The 27958-nt window shown below is 31.5% G+C and overlaps 3 protein-coding genes across 3 annotated transcripts in view; 2 read left to right on the top strand and 1 right to left on the bottom strand.

The window, feature by feature from the left end:
* Window positions 1–318: 318 nt before the first annotated feature.
* Window positions 319–8721, top strand: LOC131931680 (uncharacterized). The gene is made up of 8 exons (XM_059288507.1): window positions 319–402; window positions 2616–2800; window positions 2986–3085; window positions 3390–3535; window positions 3736–3891; window positions 5436–5474; window positions 6545–6639; window positions 7152–8721. The coding sequence occupies exons 2-8, from the start codon at window positions 2674–2676 to the stop codon at window positions 8109–8111; spliced, it is 1623 nt and encodes a 540-aa protein (XP_059144490.1). The 5' UTR covers window positions 319–402; window positions 2616–2673; the 3' UTR covers window positions 8112–8721.
* Window positions 8722–15613: 6892 nt separating this feature from the next.
* On the top strand, window positions 15614–18264 carry LOC131931679 (Golgi SNAP receptor complex member 2-like). Its single transcript, XM_059288506.1, has 3 exons — window positions 15614–15773; window positions 16663–16895; window positions 17541–18264. The coding sequence occupies exons 1-3, from the start codon at window positions 15732–15734 to the stop codon at window positions 17905–17907; spliced, it is 642 nt and encodes a 213-aa protein (XP_059144489.1). The 5' UTR covers window positions 15614–15731; the 3' UTR covers window positions 17908–18264.
* Window positions 18265–22872: 4608 nt separating this feature from the next.
* Window positions 22873–27958, bottom strand: part of LOC131931681 (alpha-tocopherol transfer protein-like) — a 5423-nt gene continuing 337 nt past the window's right edge. Inside the window, exons 2-7 of the mRNA XM_059288508.1 lie at window positions 27529–27688; window positions 26618–26851; window positions 26174–26367; window positions 24995–25105; window positions 24432–24533; window positions 22873–23582 (exon numbers count right to left, since the gene is read on the bottom strand). Of these exons, the coding sequence (XP_059144491.1) occupies window positions 23424–23582; window positions 24432–24533; window positions 24995–25105; window positions 26174–26367; window positions 26618–26851; window positions 27529–27670 (942 nt within the window). The 5' untranslated portion in view covers window positions 27671–27688 and the 3' untranslated portion in view covers window positions 22873–23423. The remainder of the gene's footprint in view (window positions 23583–24431; window positions 24534–24994; window positions 25106–26173; window positions 26368–26617; window positions 26852–27528; window positions 27689–27958) is intronic.

Below are 27958 nucleotides of genomic sequence, written 5' to 3'. Positions count from 1 at the left end.
CCTCATTAAATCCAATTTAATAATAATTTAATTTAATGAAAAGTTGAAATTGATAATACAATTATAATGCATATTATTACAGTAATTTGCTTGTATTTAATATTTTAGCTCTTTGAAATTGGGGTTTTAAATAATGAGAAATTTGTTTGATATAGATCATGATGTAGATCTATTTTTCAAATAAGATAAGAGAGGCCTACGTGTAGCATGGCTATAAAATGGTTAAATACTAAAGCGGGATAACCTGACTTCAATAATTTTAATTGTTTTTAAGAGTGATTGCCCTTACGTGCTTTACATTGAATAAAATGAGGACTTGGATTTTTGACCGAATTTTTTTGCAAACATAGATCTAGATCTAGATAAAATGGATATTTTAGTTATTTAAGCATTTATTTGCAGGTAAAGCAACACTGCATTGATTTTGCACACATGTGGCATGGCCTATAAGTAAACTAAATTATGTTTCAGTTAGAAATATAGAATCTTGGTCCACTTTAAGTCACTTTAAGAAGATAATTTGCTGACGAAAGATAAAAAAATTGGTCAGTTTTTCGTTTTCCCTTCGCTTGGGCTTGGGCATCTTTTGCTTCTACAAGCGTCAGTCTACTTCTTTTTCTAGATCTAGATTAGATTTAATATTACAAATAGAGCGTAATTAACATTTTACACTTCTCACATCAATTTGCATTTGTTACATTACAAATTAGATTTATAGTTTTAATTTCGGTAATCTATCGTTTTGGGTACGTAAAATCGCCCGCGGCTATTAATGTACGAAAACGTTACCTCATTGTCAAGGCTGTAATAGAAGTATATTGTGATATGTTTGTGTCAAATATTATAGATAAATGAATAATAAAACTAAATCAATGGCTAAATATATCAATATAGGCCCGAAATTAACTTTAAACAGCAGTGTCTGCAAGCAAGATTTGCTATATAAACAGCAGCCATTTGTAAAATAGAGTGACTTCCGCCTGAATCTTGCGCTATAAGTCTATAAAAATAAAACTTTAACAAAATGGCTGCTATAGTAAATGAGCATGGTTGCATCTGTTGGAAACATCGCTGGTGTTCATTTATTACTGAAAAGTTTTAATTCAATTGTTTAGAAACAGGTACATAAATGAAACAAGGAAACATTTTTGTATTTTTCAAAACATAAATCCTCCTCAAAATGTGAAATAATTATTAAAATGTAAGGAGTCACCTGTTTTTCACATTACTAGTCGCGGGCGATTTTACGTACCTAAAACGATAGATTACCTTAATTTCTAATATATATAATATAATAAAGTTAAGTAGTAAAGTACTCACTGTAACAGTAAAAGTGTTACAGTGTAGTTTAGTTAGACTTAAGAGTTTAGTGTAGGTTTAAACCTTAAAGTACCAGTGCTAGATAATAGATATACACTACAGTGACACAATATATATGACATAAAATGAGTGTATTCTGCCCTTTATAGTGTGTGTATACTTATAGCTTAATGATAAAAACTAAACATATCCTTAATTTCAAATTTAAATCCTAGTTAAGGGGTAGGGGTCTTCCATAAATGAAGTCACACTAGTAGGGGGAAGGGTGTCAGTAATTTTATGAGGGTGGGGGGGGGGGGGGGGCGATGGTGTGATGTCACACTTTTGCACTATAAAAAAGCAATGAATTTTAGTCGCTATTCCGCATTTTAGAAAACTGTTTTTAAAAATTGTAATAGAAATTGATTAAAATATTCTATGTTGACAGAGTTCAGATAAGATTTTGGAAAAATATTGTATTTTAAGAAAAATTCAACTGCAATTTTGAGGGGGGGGGGGGGGGGGGGGGTGTAGGCTAAAGTGTGATGTCATATTAAGTAGGTAGGGCTGACTATTTGTGACAATGAGGGGAGAGGGGAGGTAAAAAATTTAAAAAGCATGACGTCATTTATGGATGACAATTTGGGCACTTGTAAAATGTAAAAATAACATAAGGCTATCAAAGCCTGTATCACTATCAAACTATTTACCAGCTAACCATTATCTTAAACTAAATACCTGCCCAAAAATAACTACTAAATCTACTCTGGCAATATAAAAATTTTGGGCAGGTTGTTAGACAAATGAAGTACTTTTTCAGACTTAATTCCTTAGTTAAATTATTTTAAAATAGATTTTAATGTAATGGTGTCTTTAACCTCTGTATTTTTTGTGTGGTCAGAACCACTTAGGATTTAGCTGTTAGTTACTCATCCAAGCTGGTTAGTCTTACAGACTAGAATCAAAATCACACATTTATTTTGGGCTAATGATTTGAGCATGTATTTAACTTATTATTCCATTTCTTTTGGTAATATTTTAAAAGTTTGTTTAGTTCAGAATGACTGGCATGATATTAATGTAAATTCATCCATTTTGTGGTCAGTACAAAACCTGATACCCCCACTCCTATACCTTGGAGTTATGTGAACTAAAGAACACCCCACAGATGCAAGCCATCAAACACCACGTTAGAGATGACCAAACCTGTGCCGTGCCTCGCTTACTTATTACTTCGCTATTAATACCATTGTTTGTTAAATTATATTTTCATTTGTATTCATGTAATTTAAAAAAAAAAATCACTTTCAATGCAGCATCAATGGCTTAGATGACAGGGAATATTTGGGACCTCACCCTGTATGATCAAGGGCGATGGCTGTATGCTGTTTCCTTAGGTATCAGCCCAAAATGCAGTCTATCACCTGGTCATGTGCTGTAGTTATTGCATCTCATAGCTTCAAAATTTCCCTTTTGTTCACTATGTTCCTTGCTGAAACTGGTAAGTTACAACTCATACCAGATGTATGTGTATGTATGTATATATATATATATGTATATATATATATATATATATATATATATATATATATATATATATATATATATATATATATATATATATATAAATGATAAATAAATGTGTGTGTGTCAATCACATTAAAGGCCATTTAACAATTTGTGCAGCTGGTCAGTGCAGAGATCAAGAACTAACTGGATACACCACAGGCCCAACACTTTACACCTCTCCAGGGTTTGAACGTGATCGACAGTATGACTACATTGGGTATGCTAATATTTTTTTCAAATTACAATTGCATTTTATTTTAAACAATTTTTTTGTCAAAACATTTAGTAAATCACATGTGATGTCAAATGCTTCACAATCTCCCTGTCTTCTTATTGTAATTCTTCTTTATTACTGTTATATTTTTAAATTTTTTTTTTAAATTTATTTTCTTATTAAAGTTTTATAATTTTAATCTATAACTAATATTGGAATTGTTATAAAATAAAGTTTTTAATATTATCTTAGTCATTAACCATTTAAAAGCTATTTTATTACCATAATTAAAACAAAATGTTTCCAGGGATATTTCACAAAAGTTATGCCGTGTACTGTTCCGATCAGCTTATGATGAAGACAGTCTTAAAATTCAGGTCATTGTCTCCGATTTGATGCCCAGGAATTCCAGAAATGAATGTGAAATTGGAAATGTGGTCACCTTTTATGATGGTACTTTTAACAAATATTCTTTAATTATTCTTTTCTTACAATAAATTTAAATTTCTAAAATTACATATCAAATATGCCAGTTTTAAATTTCACCACAGTATGTTATAGTTTACTTATTTTGTGTAGTGAGAGTTGCCCTAATATCGCCTGTGGAAAAACAAAAATAAAGTGTAAGAAAATTACATTTTTTTAAATTCTAGGCTCATCGACTGATTACTCAGTGCTGAAAGAATTCTGTGGCCAAGAAACACCAGTTATTGAGAGCACAGGCAACACGGTCCTTATGGTATTTCAATCAGAACACATTTTGTTAAATAGATACAGAGGATTTCAGTTAAAATATTCCAGCTTAGATAGTAAGTATTCTTGTGCATTTTAATGATTTTAAAAATGTGATTATTTATAGCAGCATTGACAAAAGAGGTTACTATCAGATCTCTTTATGTTTGGCTAATAGTTAAGTGAATAAAATAAACCGGTAGTGATCTCCCCTAAACTTTCTCGAATATTCTTATATAAAACAACAGGGGATGGTAACTGGGGATATAGTTATGATTTTTAATCCATTTTAAATACTAAAACTTTTAAAAATAGAATAGAATCTCAGTAAAAAACAATTGCGCACCAAGCGAACGCCTAATAAAGGTGTGTATAATAGTGCGCAATATTATTAGTACTTTTAAAATTTACATTAGTTTTTTGAGAAATCGGAAGTAGCGTAAATTACTACTTCCTGTCAACGGAAATTACTCAAAATTTAACAGAAGGTAGAGAATTAGATCTTTTACTTACATGTGAAATTTCATTTATCTATCTGAAATAGTACTCAAGTTATAGGCTTTTAAAAAATTCAAAGTAGGAAAAGTACCACTTCCGGTTATCGGAAATCGCTCAAAAGTTGATACGGATCTACGATTTTGATAAAATACTTATATATGAAATTTCATCAACCTAGCTGTAACGGTACTCAAGTTATCGTGTTTACACACGGACAGACAGACAGACAGACACACACACACACAGACATACGGACAAGATTGCAAAATTATGTTTTTCCGTATCAGTGAGGTGTAAAACGTCGAGATTTGTAAAAATCTCGATTTTTTTTTTTTGCACGATTACAATACTTTCTCTATACTACGTATATACGAGAAAGTAAAAATGTAGTTGTAAACAGCATTCCCTCTAAGAAAAAAAAACTAGTGTGCATCGTATATTTTGTCTGAATGGTGTTCTTAAAGTCCTATACAAGGATATATTTATTTTATAAAATGACTGTGCGGCAGGTTAAAAAATACTGCGCTACCGCACAGCTTAGAGGGAACATAGGTTGTAAAGGAAGTTTGCAATGAGTTAAAAAAACTAGATTTACATTTAAAAGTTATTTTATTGTGCTGATGTTACTTATTAAACTACATGAAAAGTTTCCCTTTTGGACATGAAAATTTAATTTGGCAGACGAAGTAGAGTTCATCTGTTTATGCGACCTTGGCATATGAAAGGGTAGTGTTGTCTTATTTTCAGAAATATGTCCAGCTGCCTTTACTTTCCCTATCTGAACTTGGTACACGCTGGCACTTCCTACAGACTTGAGTTCTTATATGACTCTGATTACAGTAGTAGCGTGTTCTACCATCTTGCTCACTTCGATGGATATGAAAGGGCAGAGGTGAAATCAATGTAATTTTACAATTCTTGCTGGGAACTCTTTATGAGGAAGATTAACAATCCCCAATTCCTAATATGACAAAATTTCCATTTTTCTAGCCCATTTCAGGCCAGGATGAAAGAAAGTTTTTTTTTTAAAATATATTTTTGCCACCTCTGATTATTTAGCACTAAAGGCAGAAAAACTTTTTATAATCTTATAATAATAGTACACTTACGTTATTCTTCCTAGGAGGAGGATATGATGTTTACAAGTCATCAACATCAGTAGGTAAGTATATACTTAGTTAAAACATTTGTGATTAAAGACGTTTGTTTACTTTAACATACTATTTCATCATCAATTCTCTGGAGCATAGGGACACAACGACACATTTCCATCGTACACCCAGTTCTGGGTGATTCCTACATGTTGTTTCCATGACATTCCAGCTGCTTCTAGTTCACTGACAGCTGACCTGTACTATTAGCTCACTGTCATTGATGCACCAAAAACCTTTCATTGAATTCTGTTTCACTAGAAGAGTTTGAGTCCTTTGTTAGGCTTCATTTCTTAAAAAAATACTTAATAATTTTTATGTTCCGTAATAGCTTTTACATTTAGGAGCAGCTGTCTGTAGCTGTTCAAGTACTCAAAAAATTGTCTAGCCTGGCACTAAACACAAAATATAACTTATTTTAATATCAACTGAAAACAGCTCTCTGACCTATTGATTAATTCAAACTGATTACTTTTTGTATACCAGACATTTACATAACTTTACACTACAGCAAATATTTTTTAATCTCTTTGCAGCTTTCGCAAACAATTGTAATTTTTTTTATTTGCCAGAATTTTAGGTAAAATTAACTTACAACATAGGTTCTTTTTAATTTGTAACTATCCCTAATTGATGCATTAAAAAAAATCAATAAATACTATTTTCCATAAAATTTAAAGTATTCTTTATGTTACTTTAACAGTGAAAACAAATCTGCTGATTACAGCTGTTGTTGGTTTAATGATTCTTTCTTTAAAGTTTTTTCTCTTGCAGTTGTAGACCATATAAAAAAATTTGATTAAAAAATCTACATCAGTTAATTAATATCAGCATAATGACTCATACCTCAAGTTTCTTTGCACACATTTCCTTAACTTAAAAACGTTATATCAAGTTAACAGGACCACTCCCTTCCATTGGCCTAAACTATTGGATTTTCTTAAATTGCTTGTGATAGTAACAGTTTAGATAATTTCTGTATGTTAATGTACCATACCACATGATACTTCTTAGTTTATTTATAAGACGATTGATTTAGATTTATGTTTAAAATGTTTCTACTTTTCTTGTAATCTCACAGGTATAGGAACAATTGTAGGTGTCGTTATACCTGCTGTGATATTGTATTGTGTTCTCTTTGTCTTCGTCTACAAGAGATGCAAATACGCACAACGGGTTAGTCTTCCTTTACTCACTTTATTTGAGTTTTATTTTTATTCATTAGGCAATCAATTTTTGCAAAAACTATTAACAATCGTTTGAGTGGCTTATTTAACTTCATTGATATTTTTTAACAATTACTTAAATTGAGGGACAAAGAGATACATGGCATATGGCCAAGCTATTTTAGGCCAACAGATGTCTTGATTATGTAGAAATAAAAGAACTTTCAAATTTAATAACATGTGTTTTAAGGATTTTTTGGTATTTTTTTCTGTATGAGCATAAAACTCCATTATAAGTGATTTTTCTATGTTAAAAAAATGAATCATAAATGTTCAAAAGGGCTAAATATTTTCATAAAGCTATTTGATTGGTAAAGGAAGAAATTCCAATAGTAGCCACACAGGCATAGGGTATTGGGAGATTCAGACAAAACTTTTATTCTAAATAAACAAAATGAGTAACTTTTTAAACTCTGTGCAGGCATGATTTCATTAATTACTTTTATTCATGTTTTTTTGTAGGCCCGAGAAAACCTTTCAAACCCTGCTGCCCCTCCGGTAGAGATGAGCATGGCCACCACGTTAACCCTACTCGACCCAGGATGCAGAGGTCCTCTCCTCAACAGCCAACCTGCGCTCAACGGACACGCCAGAACAATCATGAACGACTGTCCCAACATGACCATGATGGTCCCACCCAAATGCAGCATCATCAATCACAGTCAGCAGCCTCAGAAAAAACGTCGAGTGCGCCACCCCGCCGGAGATTTAAGGAACGGGGAAGTGGTGTACCTCCCGCCTCCGCTGTTATTCACTGGAAACGTCTCCGCCGTGGTGGATGACGCTTGCTCAGGGTACGGCTCCGAAAGGGACGAATCCTTGCGGCTTTTCTCACAAGACCCGTCTGGTGTTTATTATGCTGGGAACGTCGACGAGCATGGTATTCTTCATCCGCCAGAAGGTCAAGGATATCCGGTTTACCCATTGGCGCCAGCACCGTCGATCGCGTCGTCCTCGCTCATTCAAAGTTATCTTGCCCATCATATAGAGGATGATCGCAGGTCACGAGGCAGCAGTAGAAGGTCACCGTACACCAGTGGGAGGAACTCTCCCCGGGAAGGAAGCAGCGGGCGGGGGTCTCCTTTTAGAAATAGGGGCACCAACCCTATAGCAATCTACAGCGGAGCTTCTGTTCTACATAGTTATCTGGAGCCAGAAGGTCAGACTTTTACCTATTATGGTATGATCGATGGCATCGGCGGTGAGGCTAGAGAAACAGACCCAGGGCTTTCAAACATGAACAGCAGCACAGAGTACGTAGATCAAAGCTTAGTGGTACCACCCGTGCCATCGTACGAGGATAGTCTGAGTTTAATAATTTCGTCCCCACCATCGTATGAGGAAAATAATGATTTACAAGCCCCGCCCTCCTATGAGGATGCAGCAACTGGTAAATATTCCCCCAACTATGCTAAATTGTGAACTAAAGGGGAGGTAATTGTTTTACTATGTTTTTTTTTTTTTGCTGTTTACAACTGTTGAACTTGTACATTTTGTTGAAGCTCTTTTTTAATTTTAATTCAGGTCTTAAGATACGTTATTTTTTTTATTCTTGCATAGATAAAATATTCTCATTTTTTTTTTTTAAAAATGAGTTGAAACCTAAAATTTGACAAAATAGAACATTAACGCATTTAAACAGCTGGTTTTAGCTATAAATTCAGTGCAGTGTTTTTCTTGATGGAGGCTGTTGTTGCTATTTGTTGTCCACATTTCTCAAGCCTTTTGGCGCTCCCACCTCATTTGTTACCTAATGGTTTGTTCCATTGTTGTTTTCTCTCTGTTTTGTTTTTTAAAAGGTTTTCCATTTTGTTGATTTGTGATATTAAAAAAAAAATTGTGTGCTTGCCATGTTTCTCAGCTGGTCATTGTCAAATCTGCTTAAAATTGAAAAATTAATAATTTGAGAGGATAAAATTAAATTAATCTTATCAGTTTAGATTCTAAAACTCTAAACGTTAATTCAATTTTTAATTTATCAAATACATTTGTTGCATAGTTGTTTTTTTTTACTTGAAAATGTAACTAAAATAATTATAAGTAGTATTTTCAATACCACTCTCTGTAAGATTGCCCAAAATTACTACAAATGACTGATTGCTGTAAGATAGTGAATTATAGTCAAGGTGTTACATATTATTATACAGTATTTCAGCATGAAATATGTTCACATTAAAATACGAAGTATCTTTAGGGTATACACAGGGGAGCCATTTTCTTTGACAACAGCATAAAAGGAATTGTATCACTGCTAAAAGGGATTGTATCACTGCAAAAAGGGATTGTATGACCGACATTTGTGCCCTCGGAGATTCTGCCAAAATGAATGTCCATAAGAGAATGTGCGACCTATACCTCGTCCATGAGATGATTGTAAGGCTAACACTAACATCCCAGAGAGGATTGTTACAGTCATTATTTCCAATAGATACATGTAGTCATTGGATGGGCTTAGAAACATCATTATGACTGTCTATCTGAACCCAGATCTAGAATTGTTATAGATATTAATCGCTCTTCCGCACAACCATCTCATTATATCATAGTTACATTTTTTTTTCAGACTGCTTTTTTTTTTTACAACTTCAAACCAGAAGCAACTTACTTATGTTTGTTTTTTAAAAAATTACATTTTTTAAGTTCCAGTTAATAAATAATATGCAAATATTTTAATTTTTAATTTACCGCTTTTCACATGAATTCATAGAATCGAGTATTATTTGTTTGTTAAACCAATAATTGTCTTAAAAAATGTGATTTTAGTCTTGTGAAGTTTTATTGTTTTTTTTTGCTTTAAAATTTTATATTTAAGTTAATGATATTCTCAGTCCCCCAATCTTGCCACCCTGCTTCAGCATTTATTAATTTAATAAAATAAATATTTGTAAAGGACAGTTTACTTTAAAAGTAGCATCATTTTAAAATGGTGAAGTTGTAATTCATTTTATGCTAACAATACCTTATTATATGTCCCAGGCCCTCTTTAAATTTTGGAACACTGATCTTAGGCAGTTGCTTTTGAGAAACTGCTGATCTTTATTTGCTATTTATCTAGCAAAATCAGTGGCTAGTGTAATATTTAAGAAAGAAATCGGCTATTAATAATTTTGGTTGTTATGCATAAAAAACTTCTCCACATTAATATCACCATCATTATTGTGAAAAGGCATTTTTGTCAGATAATTCCATCTTGCCTTATTAATTAAAATAACATCATACATGATAAGTTTAAATATGTCTTCGTATTGAGAATGCTTTTTTTCTTTATTCTATACAACTGTAAAAAAAAAGTAAAAATTAAGGCATTACATCTGAAAGTTAATTATACTAGTTCGCAATTTAAATATAGAAAAAGACCCAAGTTATTTAGTATTTTGCCAGGTCTATATATAAGTAGAGCCTTTGTTTCCTCTCTTTTTGAATATGTTATACATTATTTTTCCTATACATTTCTTTGTTAAAGCTGTTAAATAGAAAAAAAATGTATTCAGTGTTTTAGATGTAAAAAGTAACCAAAGATATTTTCTTCTTACTAATGTAAGGGGCTTTGTTGTTCTACTGCTGTATTAAAAATAAGTGTTTACAGATATATTTTTTGCCATTTTGTGTAATTTAATCTCAATTTGGCAATATGTTAAGTTTTGTTGATGTTTTTTAAAAAAAAGGTAATTCAAACTAGTGTAATGTTATACAATTTTTTTTTTCTATCTGGTTTTTAAAATTACCATTTCAAGAAGTCAAATTAATGGACTCTGTCAAGCTTTATAACTTAGATTAGTTGGTGGTGTAGGTGAAGTAAAGTTTCTGTGTATGAAGGAATCGTGTGGCCAGTATAAGCACTGGCCTCTTTTTCAATTATTCCTGACTTTTTCGTCCATTGATTAGGTGGGCTCTGGAATGTTTCACAGTTGTGAGCCTGAAGCTGAACTCATGACTTTCAGGCTCAATTTCTACTCGGTACCATAAGTGGTTTATAAAATTTCTGAAAAGTTTAAAAACTACAGGATTTATTTTATTATACAAATGTTATGTTTACAACGATTGGTTTTATTTCTCAGTAGTTATTGTTTATGTAAATCTTATAATTGAAATTTTTTAAATCTCTCATTACTGTTACTGTCTTTATACCTGAGATGTCGAATGTTTGAAAATCATCTGGCAGAAGTGAGTAAAAACTTAAGTCTGCTTTGACATAGGGCCTTGTATAGTGTCATAAAAATTGGTAAATGATAATTAACAGCCCTGTACCAAAATATTTTCATGTCTTTATTTTGCTAATTTGAAAACTAATAATTTACCCCCTCCCCCCTTTCTTTTTTCAAACCAAAACTGGATATCTTAATAGAAGGTTGAATATATCTAGCCATCAGTTATATATATATATATTTTAAGTACCCCATGTAATTGGCATCTGACAAAACTGCTTCATTTGGCTCTAGCTGTTTTCATGCATACTGTTTTTTTAGCCATACAAATTTGATTTGCAGCTCTATATATAGAACTCTAATATTTTAGCATGTACGTTATTAGAAGCAGCTTAAAGTTTGGTTCAGGGCATTACTAGTAGTGCCCACAGCTACATAATTTAGATTAATAACCCATTGTACGAGTATTTTTTTTAAAGTATGTGTATGTTGCTCCTGTTGGGTCTGATATTACAGCATACAGTTATTCTACTTTGGCTGACTTACAAATGGCATATAAATCAGTTTACATAACAGAAATAGACTTTTTAACATTTATTTTTTTATCACTTATTGAAACTTTTTAGCTATTTTTTTTTCTTTTAAATAGTTTGTGATCATATACATTTTTTTTTTACTGATAATAGTGAAGACTAAAATAGTGTTTTTACAAAAAGTTTTTTTTTTGTTTCTATTTAGCTTCTTCTGTTGCAGTTTTCTTTCTTACTTGCTTACAAACTCTCTCAATTGACTGTGGTCTTTTTTGTCTTATTTCTCTCAATCTTTCTCACCATCAATATACTCTCATTTTCTTAATTTTTCCTCCTGCCTCTCTTATTATTCATGCATCTACATGAAGGTCATTCATTTCTCTCTTTGGGGAATCATATTCTCCATTTTTTTTCCCCACTCATTCTGTACCTCATATTTTTCAGTAAATGGCAACCTCTAATTTCTGTAAATTAATAATTATTATTTCATGATTAATGAAAATATTTCAAAATGGCATAAGTACATAAAATAAGTGAAATATTACCCCAGATTGTGTGTACACATTAGCTACCCCTATTTGCTTGTTGTAAATGGTCAGCAGATGTAATTCATTAAATGGCTGTTTACTAAAAGGTTGTTCACTCCAGATTTTGCACACATAAAAGCACCATGTCGTTCATTTTACAAGTAGAAATATTTTCCCAGAACAGTTAAGGCAAACCAAAGGAAAAAAAAAATGTACCTCATTAGCATATAAAGTGACTTAAATTCAACACAGTTAAGTGAATTGTTAATCATTATTTTTTATGAATATTGATTTCCAATCTGCATTAGGGTCTCAGTTTCTTTTTTATTGTTTGATAATATATTGGTGTTTTGTTTTAATTTTTTAAAGTCTATTATAATATTAATCTTCTTTTTTTTATATTTTGTTAATATATTTGTAATATACGCTATCTTTCTAGTTAATTTATGACTCATAGAAATGGCATTATTATCCTCATTTACCATGTATACCATCTGTGATTTTTTTTTCTGGACACTAAATTACAAAAAAAAGGAGTCACATTTTTAAATAATTTTTTTTTTAAACGGAGGATTAAAATCTGAAATGTTTTTTTTAACCTGAAAGATGTGAGAAATGGTATTTCCCAGCCATATTTACCATGTTTATTATATTTTTTGTTGCTTTTACTCAGCATTGTTTGATTATAAGCAGTTACTAAAGTGAAAGGGGTTATAAACTGTAAGAAAAATTGCTATGTTGTAATAAGTGAAATATGATGAATGCTGTGAAGTGTTATGTGTACAACAGTCAAAGGCAAGCAGTTCAGAAGCTGCATGCAACTCTTATAAAGACTAATGGTGACTGCTATGATGAGTATAGTAAAATATTTTATCAAAGAAAAAAATGGAAAAAGGTGTATGTGTCTTTGTTAAATTGCAGATTTTATTGTTATAAATTTTCAAAAGTGAATTATTAAATTGCAATGTCCTAAAAACTCTGGTAGGAATATTTTAGCTTAAACTTAATGTCAGGTGGCATTATTAAAATAACTTACAAATAATGAACTTGAGTTAGTGGCAACCATCTATAGATTCTTTACTGCACTAGAAAGGGTTAATTTTTAATTAAATGAGTTATGCATTAGTAAAAAGGGCTAATATCTCATTGACTAAATAGATACTGACATAATAACTAGATCAGTATAAAATTTTTATAGACGGCTTAATTTTTTTTAGGCTTTTTTCCTCTTACTTTCAATGATTTTTTTTGTTATTGCATGAATAATTGCCATACTAATCGTCTAGTGCTCATATTTTCTTGCCCTGTATACATTTGCTTAATTTTCAGTTTGGCCATCCTAATACATGATCACACAGGAATATCCTCTGATATATTTTTCACTGTTGTTTTAGTCGCGAGAACTGAAACAGCTGTGATTATTAATTTTTCACCAAATGCTGGTATTAATTGCTTGAAGCGTTACATAAACTATAAAATTAAGTAACACAGGTCTTCCAATTCAATGCTTGAAAGATACTCTCTTGCAGTGAGGGAATAATAAATAGAAAACATTTTAATAAGAATCATCCCTTGAAATTAGTTTTTGTTAAAATATTTTTTTTCCATTTACTTGCGGTTACCTGCAATTTGTTTGTGATGAGTTATTTGTGATGAGTTTTTTTAAAAACTTTAATGTGCAAAGTTTTCATGTGTTGCTGTTTTGTTTTTCTCTGCTGGCATGCCAACTGTTACCTGGCATCCTTTTTGGTTTGCATTTTTGTTTTCAATTATCGACCTAAAATGAGTAAATGTGTTTAAAATATACATAAATGTATTCATTTCTCATGAAGATGAGAATTTAAAAACCATTGAAAAACAATTTTTAAGTTTCATTGATTATTTAGATGTTATTTAGAAATATCATCTACGCTGGCTTTATAAAAACATGATTAACAGAGGTGTTTTCATTACATTTTCTTCAGAATCTGTGTAGCAATAGCATAATAAGAATTGAAAAATATACCCCAGGCGTAAGGATGTATTGTAATATAATAATTTTTTAATCAAACTGACAATAACATGGAGATAAAATTTATTTAAATAGTTTTCTTTTTAATTTGATTTTTTAAAGGAAAGTGCGGCATTAAAGGGTTACACAAATGGATTTGTTATTGACTGTGGAAACTTACAATTAAAATAAAAATGAATAATTTACTAAGGTATTATTGATTATATGGATTGTATTTTAAATTATAAAAATTTCAATGATTTTTTTTTCCCCAAAGGGTAATTGAATTTGTTATTTTAATTACATCAATTTACAAGTAAATAAAAATCTTGTATTTTGTTTTATTGATTTTATGCATTGAAATTGTAACATTGACAAATGGTCATTAATAAATGATCTAATAAAACTAAAGCAATTTTTTGTGTACTTAATGCTTTTACTTACATAATATGTAGTCTACTTATAAAGAATGCAAATTTTATTAAATATGAATAATTATTATTAATTAGTCGTCAGATAAGGACTTATTCATGTCCGATATATATAGGTCCTTTACTAAAAATGAATGTTATGTCATGACCAGTTCTCAACACGCCAGTATGCAGAATTACATGCTATCGTGATTGATGAAGATGAGCATTAATTAAGGTTCTAATACATAAATGTGGCTGGAAAGGAGGTAAGTTCACGCATATTTTAGTAACTGGAGATACAAACAAGAATTTATTATGTTGATGAATTTGACATATTGTTAAAGGCAAGGAAATTGCTAAAAGACCCGTGCTAGCTGGTAGCAATGATAGATGTCTATGCTAACGCCTGCATGATGGGCATAAAGAGCAACAGTTAATCATTTTGTTTGTCATTTGATCTCGATCTAGGTTTAGATCTAATTTTTATTCAGGCCAAAAAAATAAGTCTCCAATTAATATTTCTCCTTGTTGAATATTTCTAAGTTTTAAGCCTAGGACTTTATTGATATTCTAATGAATGGGGTTTTTTTTCAAGTTGTGTCATGTAACGCTTTTTAAACTACCCCCCCCCCCCCCTAAAATGACGACAATGGTTCGTTTTCTAACATTACGATTTTTTCATAAAACTAAAGTGTGACGTTACATTATCTATTATCTGAACCCCCCCCCCCCTTCCCCCTCATCACACAGTCACAAACTTAAGGAAATATTTTTATAACTAAGGAGTATATCTGGTGTGTTTGGGGGTCATCCATAAATGACATTACGCTTTTTTTGGACGATTTTTACCTCCCCTCCGTCACACATCGTAACAAAAAAGCCAGACCCCCCCCCCCCTAAAATGCCGTCACACCTCAGCCTACAACCCCCCCCCCCCCCTCATAATTGCAGTTGGATTTTAAAATATAACATTGCTTTTTTATAATGCAAAAGTGTGACGTCGCACCATCTGAACCCCCCCCCCTCCCCCTCATCACACACCGTCGCAAAATTAGGGAACCCCTACGAGTGTGACGTCATTTAATGGACGACCCCTTGTTAGATTGCAGACTTTTAAATTAATATGTAGATTCTAAATTTAAATAAAACATCCATTCTACATTTAATTATTATCAGTTAGACCTAGAAGATCTAGAAAATATAGTACCTGGTGCTTTAAGTAAATTTAAAACTGTTTTTAAGAGGGAGCAGACTTTAACAATACTACCTCCATTTCATGATACCTCCCTCAATAACGAAAGCGGAAGTTGATTGAGTTACGATGGTGCTCAGTCAGACACGTACTCCAAAACAAACTGTCATCACATCTGTTTGTTTGTTATTATTTACTTGATCAAGCTAACAACTTCCTTATTTTTTTGTATTTAGCGACCTAAAATGGAAGCATTATATCACCAGACAAATAAGCTGTTACAAGAGGTAGACGTTAAATAAAATATTAAAATAAATTTATTTAATTTTAATGGAGGCGGCCGAGTTTGACGAGAGTTCAGTCAGTCAGACTCAGTCACACTCACATTTTCAGACACTTTCACTTTCAGAGTTGGGTTCGATCATCGACATTTAATTTAGTGATTAGCATTTACTAATAATTAATAATTAGTAGGCCTAACCTAGTCTACTATTTTAATAATGATTCATTATTGTTGACAGGAAAAAAAGAAAAGCGCGTTTTTCTGAAAATATTAAAATAATTTAGAAATTATTTGAAATTATATATTTATTATATTTTTAGAATGTTTTTTTTTTACATTACTACTGTTAACAGTTGTCAGTAGGCTTATAGTTTTATTTTTTTAAAAGATGCAAATCCAGAGGCGCAGAGGCTTCTATTATTCTCCTAGCTATTCTATATTCTATAATATATAAATCTAGTGCCACCCTAGGTATCAATTTCTCAACATTAAGTGACATTTGCCTAAGTTTACCAGCTTTATGGTGTAAATTGCCTGTAACGATTTAATTAAACAATGTCAAACTAAAGACTGACAAACCTAACTAGGCCTACTAATTGTTTATATATAGTTAATCAATGATAACAGAAGAAAAAATGTTATTTACTAATGTTGTTTTTCATTTGTAAACCTTACCTTAAATTTCCACTGAACTCTAATGATGATGGTAAAACTTGGCTATTTGTAATTTTACTATGGATAAAAACTTCTTCCTATCAAAGTCCGTGATGAATCAGTTAATACTTTATAGTATTAATTTATCGTATTTCAGCAAAACATAAATCTTCTTCTAAAAAATCCCTTGTGGTTTATTGTACTGTAGCTATCTTCTAATATTGAATTCTTATTGTTAGGTCCATGGGGAGTTAGGTAGAGTTGAGAGGGCTATAGGAGCTGGTGATGCCCACAAGATTGAGAATGAAGTTCAGGCTCAGATTGACCATATCTTCAGCAACTGTGAACGGTTGGATATCCTGGTGATGAAAGAGCCCCCTGCCAGGAGAAACAATGCAAAGATGAAAGTTGATCAGTTAAAATATGACTGCCAGCATCTGCAGAGTTCCATGCGTCACCTACAGCACAAAAGGTACTTTAGATTATTCTATGCAATGATTCAATTCATTTATAATGTTTACTAGCCTTCCCAGCCAGCCCTGCACTGGCTTTTGTGTAAAGGGCAGTAACTTGTGTGTTTATTATTAAGCATCACATAGCTAGAGCTCCCCGGGTTTTAGAAATGTAAATTCCCAATTAAATGTCAATATGCAAGTATTGACGTTTGAGAAAATATAATTTTTTTGGCAGAAACCTTTCTGGGAGTATTCTCAATAACATATCAACGATTTTTATGCAATCAGATGAGTGGTGTAGTAATGCATAAAGGGCAAAGGCACACACATCACACATACTTTCATTTTTATATATATAGATAAAAAAAGAAACCCAAAATCAAATGTAATTTCTTGTTTTGAAAATGTTTTTAAAATATCTTACTTCATTTTTAGGTATAAAAAAATTTCTTATGTTTTTGTGTGGAGTTTAGAAATTATGTAATAAAAAAATCCCCTTGTTACACTTTCAGATAATATATGCAGTAGATTATTTTTTGGTTTGATTTATTTGTAATAGCACTATCTGTGCAACAGAGGTAATTTTTTTTACTTTTGAAGTATTAAACAGGCCTGTAAATGAAGTATTTTGTAAAATTAATGAATCTCCACTCTGCTTCCAGACACATGAGAGAGCAGGAAGAGTACGAGAGGGAGATGCTGCTGACAAAAACATTCACCACCAACGAGCAGGACACCGCCATCATGATAGACCCCGCTCTGCAGCACCATACCAAGCTCAATGACTCCAGCAAAAACCTGGACAATCTCCTGGGCCACGGCAGCAGCATCTTGACCAACCTCAGGGACCAGCGCATGACGCTCAAAGGTGCGCACCGTCGCATTCTGGACATTGCCAACACCCTGGGCTTGACAAATACGGTTATGAGGCTTATAGAGAAGAGGTCAAGTCAGGATAAGATAATCATGGTGGTTTGTATGGTCATATGCTGTATAGTTATGTACCTTGTATGGAAATATTTCACCTGAAGTTCATCGTAACTAGAAAAATTTGTATTTATCTACAAAAATTGTGTATGTTTTAGTCATTTAAATTGAGAAAGGTTGTAGATAATAGATTTGTATGATTGACAAGAGCTGACAATGCAGAATTTGAAAGTAAAAATATATATCAACAGATATACCTTTATCTTGCTTTAAATTTCATGGTTTGCAGGTCTAAATTATGTCTTGCTAATGTCAACTATTTTTTAAAATACTTTTTATGACCCTATGAATGATGAATATTGTGTTTAAGTCTGGTGTGATATGACCATGACAGAATGTAGTTTGCAAGATTAAAATCATTTTATCAAAAGAATCAATCTATAACGACAGTAATTTTCTAATATAATATAGCTTATTCATCATTTTTACAAGTTGAAGTTTTTGAGCTTGATAGTTCCAATTGGTGACTTGATAAATCCTGAACTCTTAATTGTGAAGAGTTCCTAGAAGTTCTCCATCACCACTTTTGCCCTGCTAATCATTCCATAGCAGTCACCATACATACACCAAATGTTCAAACTAAATTGTAAATAAACAAAAACCAGCTGTAAATATTTTGCTGTGTTGAGTGTGGCTGTGAGCATCAGGCTGTTTGATAGTTTTGTCTTGTGACTGTTCTCCATACCCCTTGAAAAAATTTATTTATATTGCAATCTTATTTAAATAAGAATTTTTTTTTTATGCCTAGTCCTACCTTAACATGTCCAGCCAAAGTTATTCATACATTAAAACACAACCTGTATGTCATAATTGTAAGATGGTATATAAAGGGCTATTTTTCCCCCCTAGGAGTACTCAACTTAAATTTTATATACAAAACAGAATAGTGTTCTTGTATGTATTGATCACTATTCAGAGGATTCACCATGCACGAGAAATTTAGATCTTTAGATGATTAATCTGGCCAAATACTAAGTAAAATCTGAATATAGAACAAACTTTCTCATCCACATTAAAGATCACTTGGTCTTCATGATTATACCTTACTTAATAAGTATGAAATAAGTTGATATAATGTTGATTTGTTTTATGCATACACTATGTAAAAAAAATGGTTGTTTTGTCAATGATAATATGAAGGTTTTGATAGATAATCTGTTTTTATGCTTGAAGAGTATTTGTTTAATAAGTGTCTGGTTAATTTGTTTTTGTGGGAATGGGTTAGTGTTGTAACATTGTTACCTTTAACAAATTGTATAGATAAAAATGCCTATTATGTTTAACATTGTTTCTTAAATCTAGGTATTAATTCTAGTGTTTGAAGGAAATTTTTATTCTGAATGACTTGTAAGACATTGTTTCCCTCCCCTTCCCCAAATTTTTTTATGCAGTGGCATTTTTTGAAATGCATACTAGTACTCAATTTAATTTTTAAAAATCAATTAAGTTTCAGAACTCCTTCCCTGTGTAATGGAGTCAAATTGTTAACTTCATTTTGCTTTGTATAATTTTTTTTTTTAATTTTAAAAATACAGATGAAAATATAGATGAGCAATAAAGTATTAAAATTTTATTATTATTTTGGTTTTTGTTCAATTTCAGTTTTAAATTTTAGTCATCTAGCCTTGAGACTTGATCTCAATAAAAATGCACTGAATAGATTGTTTATTTTGAAGTGTTATAGTAGTGCTCAGGTTGTCACAAACTTATCACTAGCATTAGCATTATTTCTAATGTTAAATTAAATATTATGTTAAATTGAATAGTATGTAAAAGCAAAATCCAGACCCGCCCATATAAAAACTGACTTGATACAAAATTTTCTTGATGCAGAATTGGTGGTCATCTAGTTGCATTTATTTTTGTAAAAAGAAATTTTAATAAGTACCAACCTATTAATAGAAAACACCAACCAAACCATTGTGGATTATATTGTAAGCAGTTTTATGGTAAAATATTTCAAAAAGCCACAGCAGGATAACATTGGAATTCATTTATATAAAGCTAAATAACAATTTAAAAAAACACCCTCTATACAAATAAGTAACCAAACTCATTGGTACATAATTAACTAACTAATGAAATACAGCCAATAGAGGTTATCACATGACACTGTTAAAATATTCAACATTTTAAACACTTGTTGAGATAATGATAAACTTATCAATTTATATTCTAGATAAGTTAGTTAAGTACTAAATTCTTCAACTGATAGATCTAGCTTTTTAAAAAAAAAATGTATTATTTGTTAATATTTTATATTTTATGTCAAATCAGAATATCATACAAACAAAATAAAATAAAAACAACAATAACCCAGAGTCAGTATGAATATAAAACAACGGACCCTCTCCCTAATGTTATGATGGTTGCATTGTAAAATGGCAGAGTTCTAAAAACATGTCATGAAAGAATATAGGTCAGTCTAAAGTCATCAACATCAAAAATATTGGCAGGACTGGGGAATTGCAAAAGCTTAAATTTCAAGAGAAAATCTAATAGGGCAAAACACTTTGTGAATTTAAAAATGTATAAGAACAGTTTGATTTATTAAACTAAATTGCATGGTAAAATCCGGATTAATGAAAAATATTCACAAATTGAAAAAGCAGGGAAAGTAAAAGTTTGTCTAAACCCTGTAAGTCAATACTTCTATACAGTTCAGTCACTGTTGAAGAATGTTAAGCTGATAAAGACTAGTGGTTTGTTTTATTATAGTCATTTGTTTGCTCGTGTAATTTAATTGGCCAAATTCAACTATAATTCATGTAATTTAATAGGCCAAATTCAACTATAATTCATGTAATTTAATAAGCCAAATTCAATTAGTAGTGTAGTAGCAGTACTTTTCATGGACTCTTCCAAACAAGGGGTGTCAAGTTCTTAACAATGCTAACAATATCATACTCACTTTCTAAAAACAACTATGAATACTAATTTTCTAAAATTAACACCCAACCCTAACAAGCTTATATGTAACAAGCAATAAGCTGTTCAGACTGTCCTTCCATCTGAAATACAACATGGTGAGAAAGATTCCATGGAGTTCTTCACATTCCTGATGCATTTTGTATTAAAAATATCTACACTTCATTACATAAACAGTAATATTTGTTATAACAAAATTTTAAAATATCATTCTAATTATCGAGATCACAAAAATAATCATACAAATCTGTAGGTTAGATTTGCTGCCAAGTGATGGAGAGAACTACCAGATTAAATATAAAGCAAGATATAAGTAGTAAAAACCAGGAAAATCAATCGATATGTCTAGTATATATGGTAAAAATAATTTGATATATGTATATATATATATTTGTAAATAAGGTTAATATTGTGTATAATAGTATATATAAACATGCTAGAAAAAACAATGCTGACGAATATTAAAACAATTTTCATCAAATCAAAGCCCTAAATTTAACAAGGATTGTAATCAATTACAAGCAAGAGATCCGCTAATGAAAATGTTAGAATTTACCTGTTAAACTAAAACACAGGGCGGAAAAATAGTTAAGGAAATCTGTGGACGCAGAAGGTATTCGAGGCTCTTTTAATGTTGGTATTATTAGCCTCAGCAGAACAAATCCACATTTTACGGTATTGTTTTGCCTGTTTTTTATAAGACCAAACTTTGATACTTATAACTGAAATCATTAACAAAACCTGATCCAATCTGAAAGTTAGTCAACATTTTAACTGATAAATTGACTGCAATCATAACTAATTATTATTATATCTTGAGATTAACAGGAACATCCGAGCATGACATATTATGAGACTTTAGCCTTGAATCAGCAGTTGAATTAGTAAAGATCATGTGTCACAACCTTAAGAACCTATCACAGAAACAATACATGGAAGGATTTGATGTTTACATAATTCTTGGCTGACAATACTGAGTTAACAAATTTTCTTCTTTTAAGTATTTACAAAACAGATTTTAACTTTCTCACAGCGAATTATTTTGTTAATGTTAGTGTAACAATTAAATTTTAAATTTTTTAAACATAACAGAAAAAGATGGAAAATTTTTATGTGTACGTGATTTTCAGCTAACAATACACAACACATTTTCTTTTTGTATTCACAGAATAGTTTTTAAACTTTCTTACAAAAAAGTATTAAACTTTAAATGTTCTAAACATTACAGAAAAAATAGATTGAGTGTATAACAGATGTGGCCAGTAACCAATGGTTAAAAACATTTTCTAATGATTATATTAAAATGAAAGAAATTCCATATTGCATTGTAATTATAATTGATTTAAGTAAATCACATAAGAAAAAGTGTGGTTTATAAAACAATATTAAACACTTGATTAAACAGCTTTAAAGCAATGCTTATAATAAAGCAAGTTCCCAACCACATCATACCCAAACATTAAAAAAAAGATTATTACAATTCAACATATCATTGAATGAAATAAAGAATGTGGTTTTCTCAATGTGGTTTTTTATGTGAATTATGTCAAAATAGGAAGCCCAAGTCAAATCACATATTCAATAGAAATAAAATTGCATAACTGAAGAATACAAAATTAAAAGAGGTTAATTCACAATTTAGAGTGTGATCAGAGTGGTAGAGGTCAACATTTTTGTGGTCAGCATAATAAATATTTCCAGCAATTACTCTTATTATATTTAAATTATCTCATGACCTATTCATTAACAAACATAGCCCTCCCCCCCTAATTAATTTTGCTCAAGAACTTTTTACAAAAAAAAAAGGCATATTATGATTATGTTTGATAAAATGAAACTATAGTATTGAACAGACTGGACACTTAACAAACTAAAACATATGGCTATCTGTATGCAGCTTAAATTATGAAATCGTACTAGTAATAAATACAAATTCAGCAATGCTGGTACAACGTATATTCTTACAGAATAAAATAGTAGTAAGGTTGTAAGCATAACTAGCATCTAAAACTAAGAACTATATTTTTTAGTGGTCAAAGGGTGTGGTCAATTTTTTAAAATATCAAGGTAAACCACGAATTTTCCTGAGTAGGAGTTTTGAGACAGCTCATTCAAGTTTAGTTAAAATTACCTGGACATTAAACAACATTGGGGTGAAAACTGACTGGCCATATAGGTAGTAGCTTACCCCTACATTGAATGTGTGACCCTAAAACCTTGTGACCTTTCTTCATCTAATCTAGCTATGTTTTTAATCTGCATCTTAATTTGCTTAAGCTTATAAAGTTTGCTAATTAGTGTAAAATACAATATTTGTAAAATTCTAAAATGCTGCCTGTACCTTGTCTTTGTTGACATTCAACAAACTACAGCTGATTTTTATCTATCAAAACTATATCATTTATTAAAACTGGAAATTAATGATGAAACAAAAAGATAAAAACAGTAAGGAGTCAGCTCATACAAGAGTTAAGTTATTTTATCTTTGGCTACAAAAAAAAAGCAAGTTTTTTTAAAAACAAACACAAATTATAATGTATTATGCAATCATCAAACAGAGTAGTTACTTAAAAATATGTATAAAAACTAAGATTAAGGTAATGCTGAATAACAAAATGGATGACAATGTTTTATATATCTAACTTTTTAAATGTGCCTCCAAGACCAGCAATGCCAGCGTCTACACTTTTGTTGCTGCTCTTCTCACTGTTGAGTGCCATGTTGACAAACCCAAATTTATTGTTTTCAACAAATTTGCTGTCTGATGCCAGGAAATTATCCATCCATTCCTTGAAAAAGTGAGTTAAAAAATAGATTTAATTATTATAAAAAGTGGTTAAAAATACATTTCAATAAGAACTACTGTAAAAGTGATTAAAATACCCAATTATTAAAAAAGTGAGTTAATAAATTATTTTCTAAAAGGTGATTAGAAGCAATTTATGTTTCCCTCCCACAAAAATTTTCTTTTTTTGGGGTCATACATTTATGATATTCACAAAAATATGGAATTTGTAAAATTAAAATGGAGAGAAAATTTCAAATATTTTCTATGCTTGTTCAAAGCATTATGGTTAGTTATTTTTTTATACATTCATCACTCATTCAAGAGGTAGGTTTTTTTTTTTGTAAACATGAATCTGCTTTGAAAAAAAGTTATACTTTTAATATGAAGGCTGAAAAAAGCTTTTCGGTTTTATAACATATAGTACCTAATAAGCTTATTAACATTAATTAATATTTTACCATACACATGCTCCCTACTCCCCCAATGGACATTCATATTAGATAACCCCTAACACATTTTTTTTGTTTGCTACAAATCTCTTGATAAAGAGCAGGTTGTATATCAATAACGCTGTGTTACAATGAACAACATATTACATGACACAACAGACAAAAGCAATGAACAACATATTACATGACACAACAGTAGACAAAAGCAATGAACAACATATTACATGACACAACAGACAAAAGCAATGGACAACATATTACATGACACAACAGACAAAAGCAATGAACAACATATTACATGACACAACAGACAAAAGCAATGAACAACATATTACATGACACAACAGACAAAAGCAATGAACAACATATTACATGACACAACAGACAAAAGCTTCATCTACCTTGTTACTGTAAGGCTCCAATTTTCCACCAAGGTCTTTTGGCAGGAAGTCTGGACTAATTGACTCGTGAAGTTTATCAAACTTTGAGCCATTCAGCACAATCTGAAACAGAAATTGGATGTATTGCTTTGTATTAACTATCTATGCTGAAATCATCTCTACCTCAAGAACAGTCACTGTTGTTTATGTATTTATGTTATTGGGGGAGGGGGTTCTAATCAGTGTTCCTTCTAAGCTGCGGGGTTGCGTGGCCGCGCAGTAGTTTTGATCTGCTGCGCAGTGATTTTGTAAAATAAATATATCCTTTCATAAGAGCGCGCACAGAAAATACATTTTGCACACTAGTTTTTCCTCCTTAGAGGGAATATTGGATCTAACTACACCTTTCCATTCACCCAATATCCTCCTGCATATACTACTGCTGTCCCACTAATTTAGATCTACACCTATCCCCAGTCTACAGGTGGTTTTTAAAGTTCCCACCCCAAATCAAAGAAAATGATATTTACACTTAAAATTTTTTTTGAAAATTCGACTAAACTTTAAAACCATAGTTGTCTTACCCTTTTGGTGAGTTTCTCTTTCATGAACTGCCTTATAATAGCATACACAACATCAAAAAATGCCGGTTCATTAACATAATCAAGTCTCTTCAATCTAAGTGGTACCACATCCTAGAAATAAAGACTGCATGTTACAAAGTAATATATAAAAATATAAAAACATGGTGCATGGTAAGCAGATAAAGACGGCAGTACTATGATCTGCATTTGTAGGGATATATAGGATTTGTTTTTTCTGGTCATAATTGCTGTTAGGGTTAAGATTTGAATTATTATTTCGGATGATGTTGGGGTTATGGTAGCAATAACAGGAAAAAATACTATTAATCAGTGCTGGAGTTATAAAATATTAAACACGCTAAAGCTTAGAGCCCTCCCTTTCATGGGAGTTTCCCAGAAATATTTTTTAATACTGTTTTGTCAAATGTATTTTTAAAATCTATATATATAATTCTCTTCTGGGAGACGCTAGAAAACAAGCTGTAAGCGCGCTCCCTACCACCCCACCCCTACATGGTCTGGTGAGCTGTGGTTCAAGCTAAATGTTTAAATTCGTGGAGCTGGGTTTAGTGACTGCTATTAGGGGCAAATAATTTAGTTTGAAATGATTTTAAACTTAGGGGAGGTAGCTAAGAGGAGGCTGCTTTCACTGGGGGGGGGGGGTGTAGGGTAGGGGTTGGTGAAAAGGAGGGGGGGGGTAGTATCATCCTTAACGACCTACTAATAGTGTTTGAAAGCAAATATTTTCAGTGGCAGCATTGGTACTGTCGAATTCACAAATTATGAATTACTGAAAAGTAGAAAATAAAACAACTAAATAGCGGCGTATGATATGCCTCAGGTCGGCTCGTTTATTTATTTATTTTTTCTTGCTTTTTTTTTAAATTGGTGGAGGCCGAATTCTCTTTCAATTACACTTACAAACACATTTTATGGCAAACTTCTTTTAAAAAATGCAAATATTTGGCACTGACATATAAGCTAATATGTGGACTTAGCAAGGGCTCTATTTAGGAAATAGCTTATGCCCATATAACATTTAAATCCAGCCTTGCTATTCATATAGTTTTCAGTTGCAAAAGCAGCCTCCACATATTTTCAGCTTTAACCAGAGGTACAAAACAACTGAGGTGTACCAAAACCTTCTTTTCCTGTAAATGAGGTGTAAAACAACTTTACCTGCATAATGTGCATCATTCTTTTAGCCATAGATGGGGTGATGTGGGATGCTTGCTTGAATGATACCCCCTCCAGGTTGTTAATGAGGTGGACACCATTAACCTGCGTCTCTTCTTCTTCGATCAGCTTTGACAACAGCAAAAAATTTGCCTTTAACATTTCCGTCATGGGGTATCTGTCTGGGTCCCACTTGGCTAGTTAAAAAATATTTAAAAATTCAACATAACCGCTTAATGAATACTTTACACTTATTTTCATCACAAGCGGTACCTTTACCCTGGAAAATTCGCTATGTTTTTATAAAAAAAATTCTAGATGGGATCTATTGTGACTGCATTATAAAGCAAAAAAATTAATAAAACTATAATATAACTTACATTGCAGCTACCTATTGAAAAAAAAAATCATTTAAAAAACTGAAGCATCCGGTAAATATGCACGTACCTGGTCTCATGATGACAACGCGACAGCCCATATTGTCCCTCTCCTTCAACACCTCAAATAGTCCGTCTTCCATCACATGCTTGACTCTAGATGGCTTCAAGTCATCAAACAAGTCTGAGCTATCTCTACGTGTCTCGTAATAGTTTTTCAATTGCAGAAATGCTCTCTCCTGCTCAAACTTGCGAGCGCGTAAGAACAGCAACAGGAAGTTTATGTCAGTACGGGGTTGTAGACCTGAAATTTAGTTTTAACAGAAGTTTAAAAAGATGTCATTGAAAAACACAAGGCAACAAGATTGACAAAAAATTAAAAGTTAATTTTAAAATACATTAAAAAAGAAAAGGTTACTGGTACAGTTTGGCCCAGGGTTTCATTCCCGGCAATTGTCTCTGGGGGTGATGGGGAATGATACTGGGATAGACATACCAAGGAGGGGGGGAGGGGCTCTGCCATGGAGATGCCAGATAAAATTTCTGACATGGCTTAAGGTGAAAAGACTAACTGCATAAATGAGAGCACTAGAAAAATATTGCATTACACAATTATTCTCCCTAAGGAAACAAAGTCAATAAATATAATTCCACCAGCACTGTACCAACTACATATATTGTACATGATATGCAATTCTATTGTTGAAAATGATAATAAATTTTAACTGTTGGTTATATAAAAGAAGAAAATCTTCTTCAAACTCTAGAGCAGTAACTATTTATATTATTTATATATAAATAAAACTAATGTAAAAGTGAGTCAGCAAAAGTTCTGAACAAGATTTATAATTAAAAAGTTTTTAGGGAATATGTGGTAAATATGATACATAAACTAAATTTATACACCAATACAACTAAAATATACAGAATCACTTTTGATTTATAAACAGCTCTCATTCTTTTTAAATTATTTTAAACTACCTGGAACTTTTTCCAAACGAGCTCGTAAGTTCTTTACTTCATAGACTCTAGTTTCAGGGTCTTCATTTAACTCTTTCTTTGCTTTCTCAAGCGTCTCTCCACTGAGGGAACACTTATATTTTATATCTGCGGCGCCACTCATTCTTTTGTGTTTTAGTATCTACAATAGAAGGTGTTAATTTATAGATAATTTTATAACATTAAAACTTATAGGCCTAACCTTAATTAATAATAAGAGTTAATTAAATAATAATTTGCCAAAAAAGATCTAGATCTAGAAATCTATTTATTATTTATTTAATCTTCAGGTGAAGTCTTAGTTCTAAAGACATTACAAAGAATAAGAAACATTTACTAGGGCTAGGGGCCTAATTAATATTATTATAATTAGGCCTAGGGCCTACTAATTAATAGTCTTTTAATTTAAACC

The sequence above is a fragment of the Physella acuta genome, unplaced genomic scaffold (assembly GCF_028476545.2).
Source record: "Physella acuta isolate Inbredline_101_S28 unplaced genomic scaffold, ASM2847654v3 ptg002005l, whole genome shotgun sequence".
Lineage (NCBI taxonomy): Eukaryota > Metazoa > Mollusca > Gastropoda > Physidae > Physella > Physella acuta.
The sequence above is the reverse complement of the archived record's forward strand: the minus strand, read 5'-3'. Positions and strand labels throughout refer to the sequence as shown.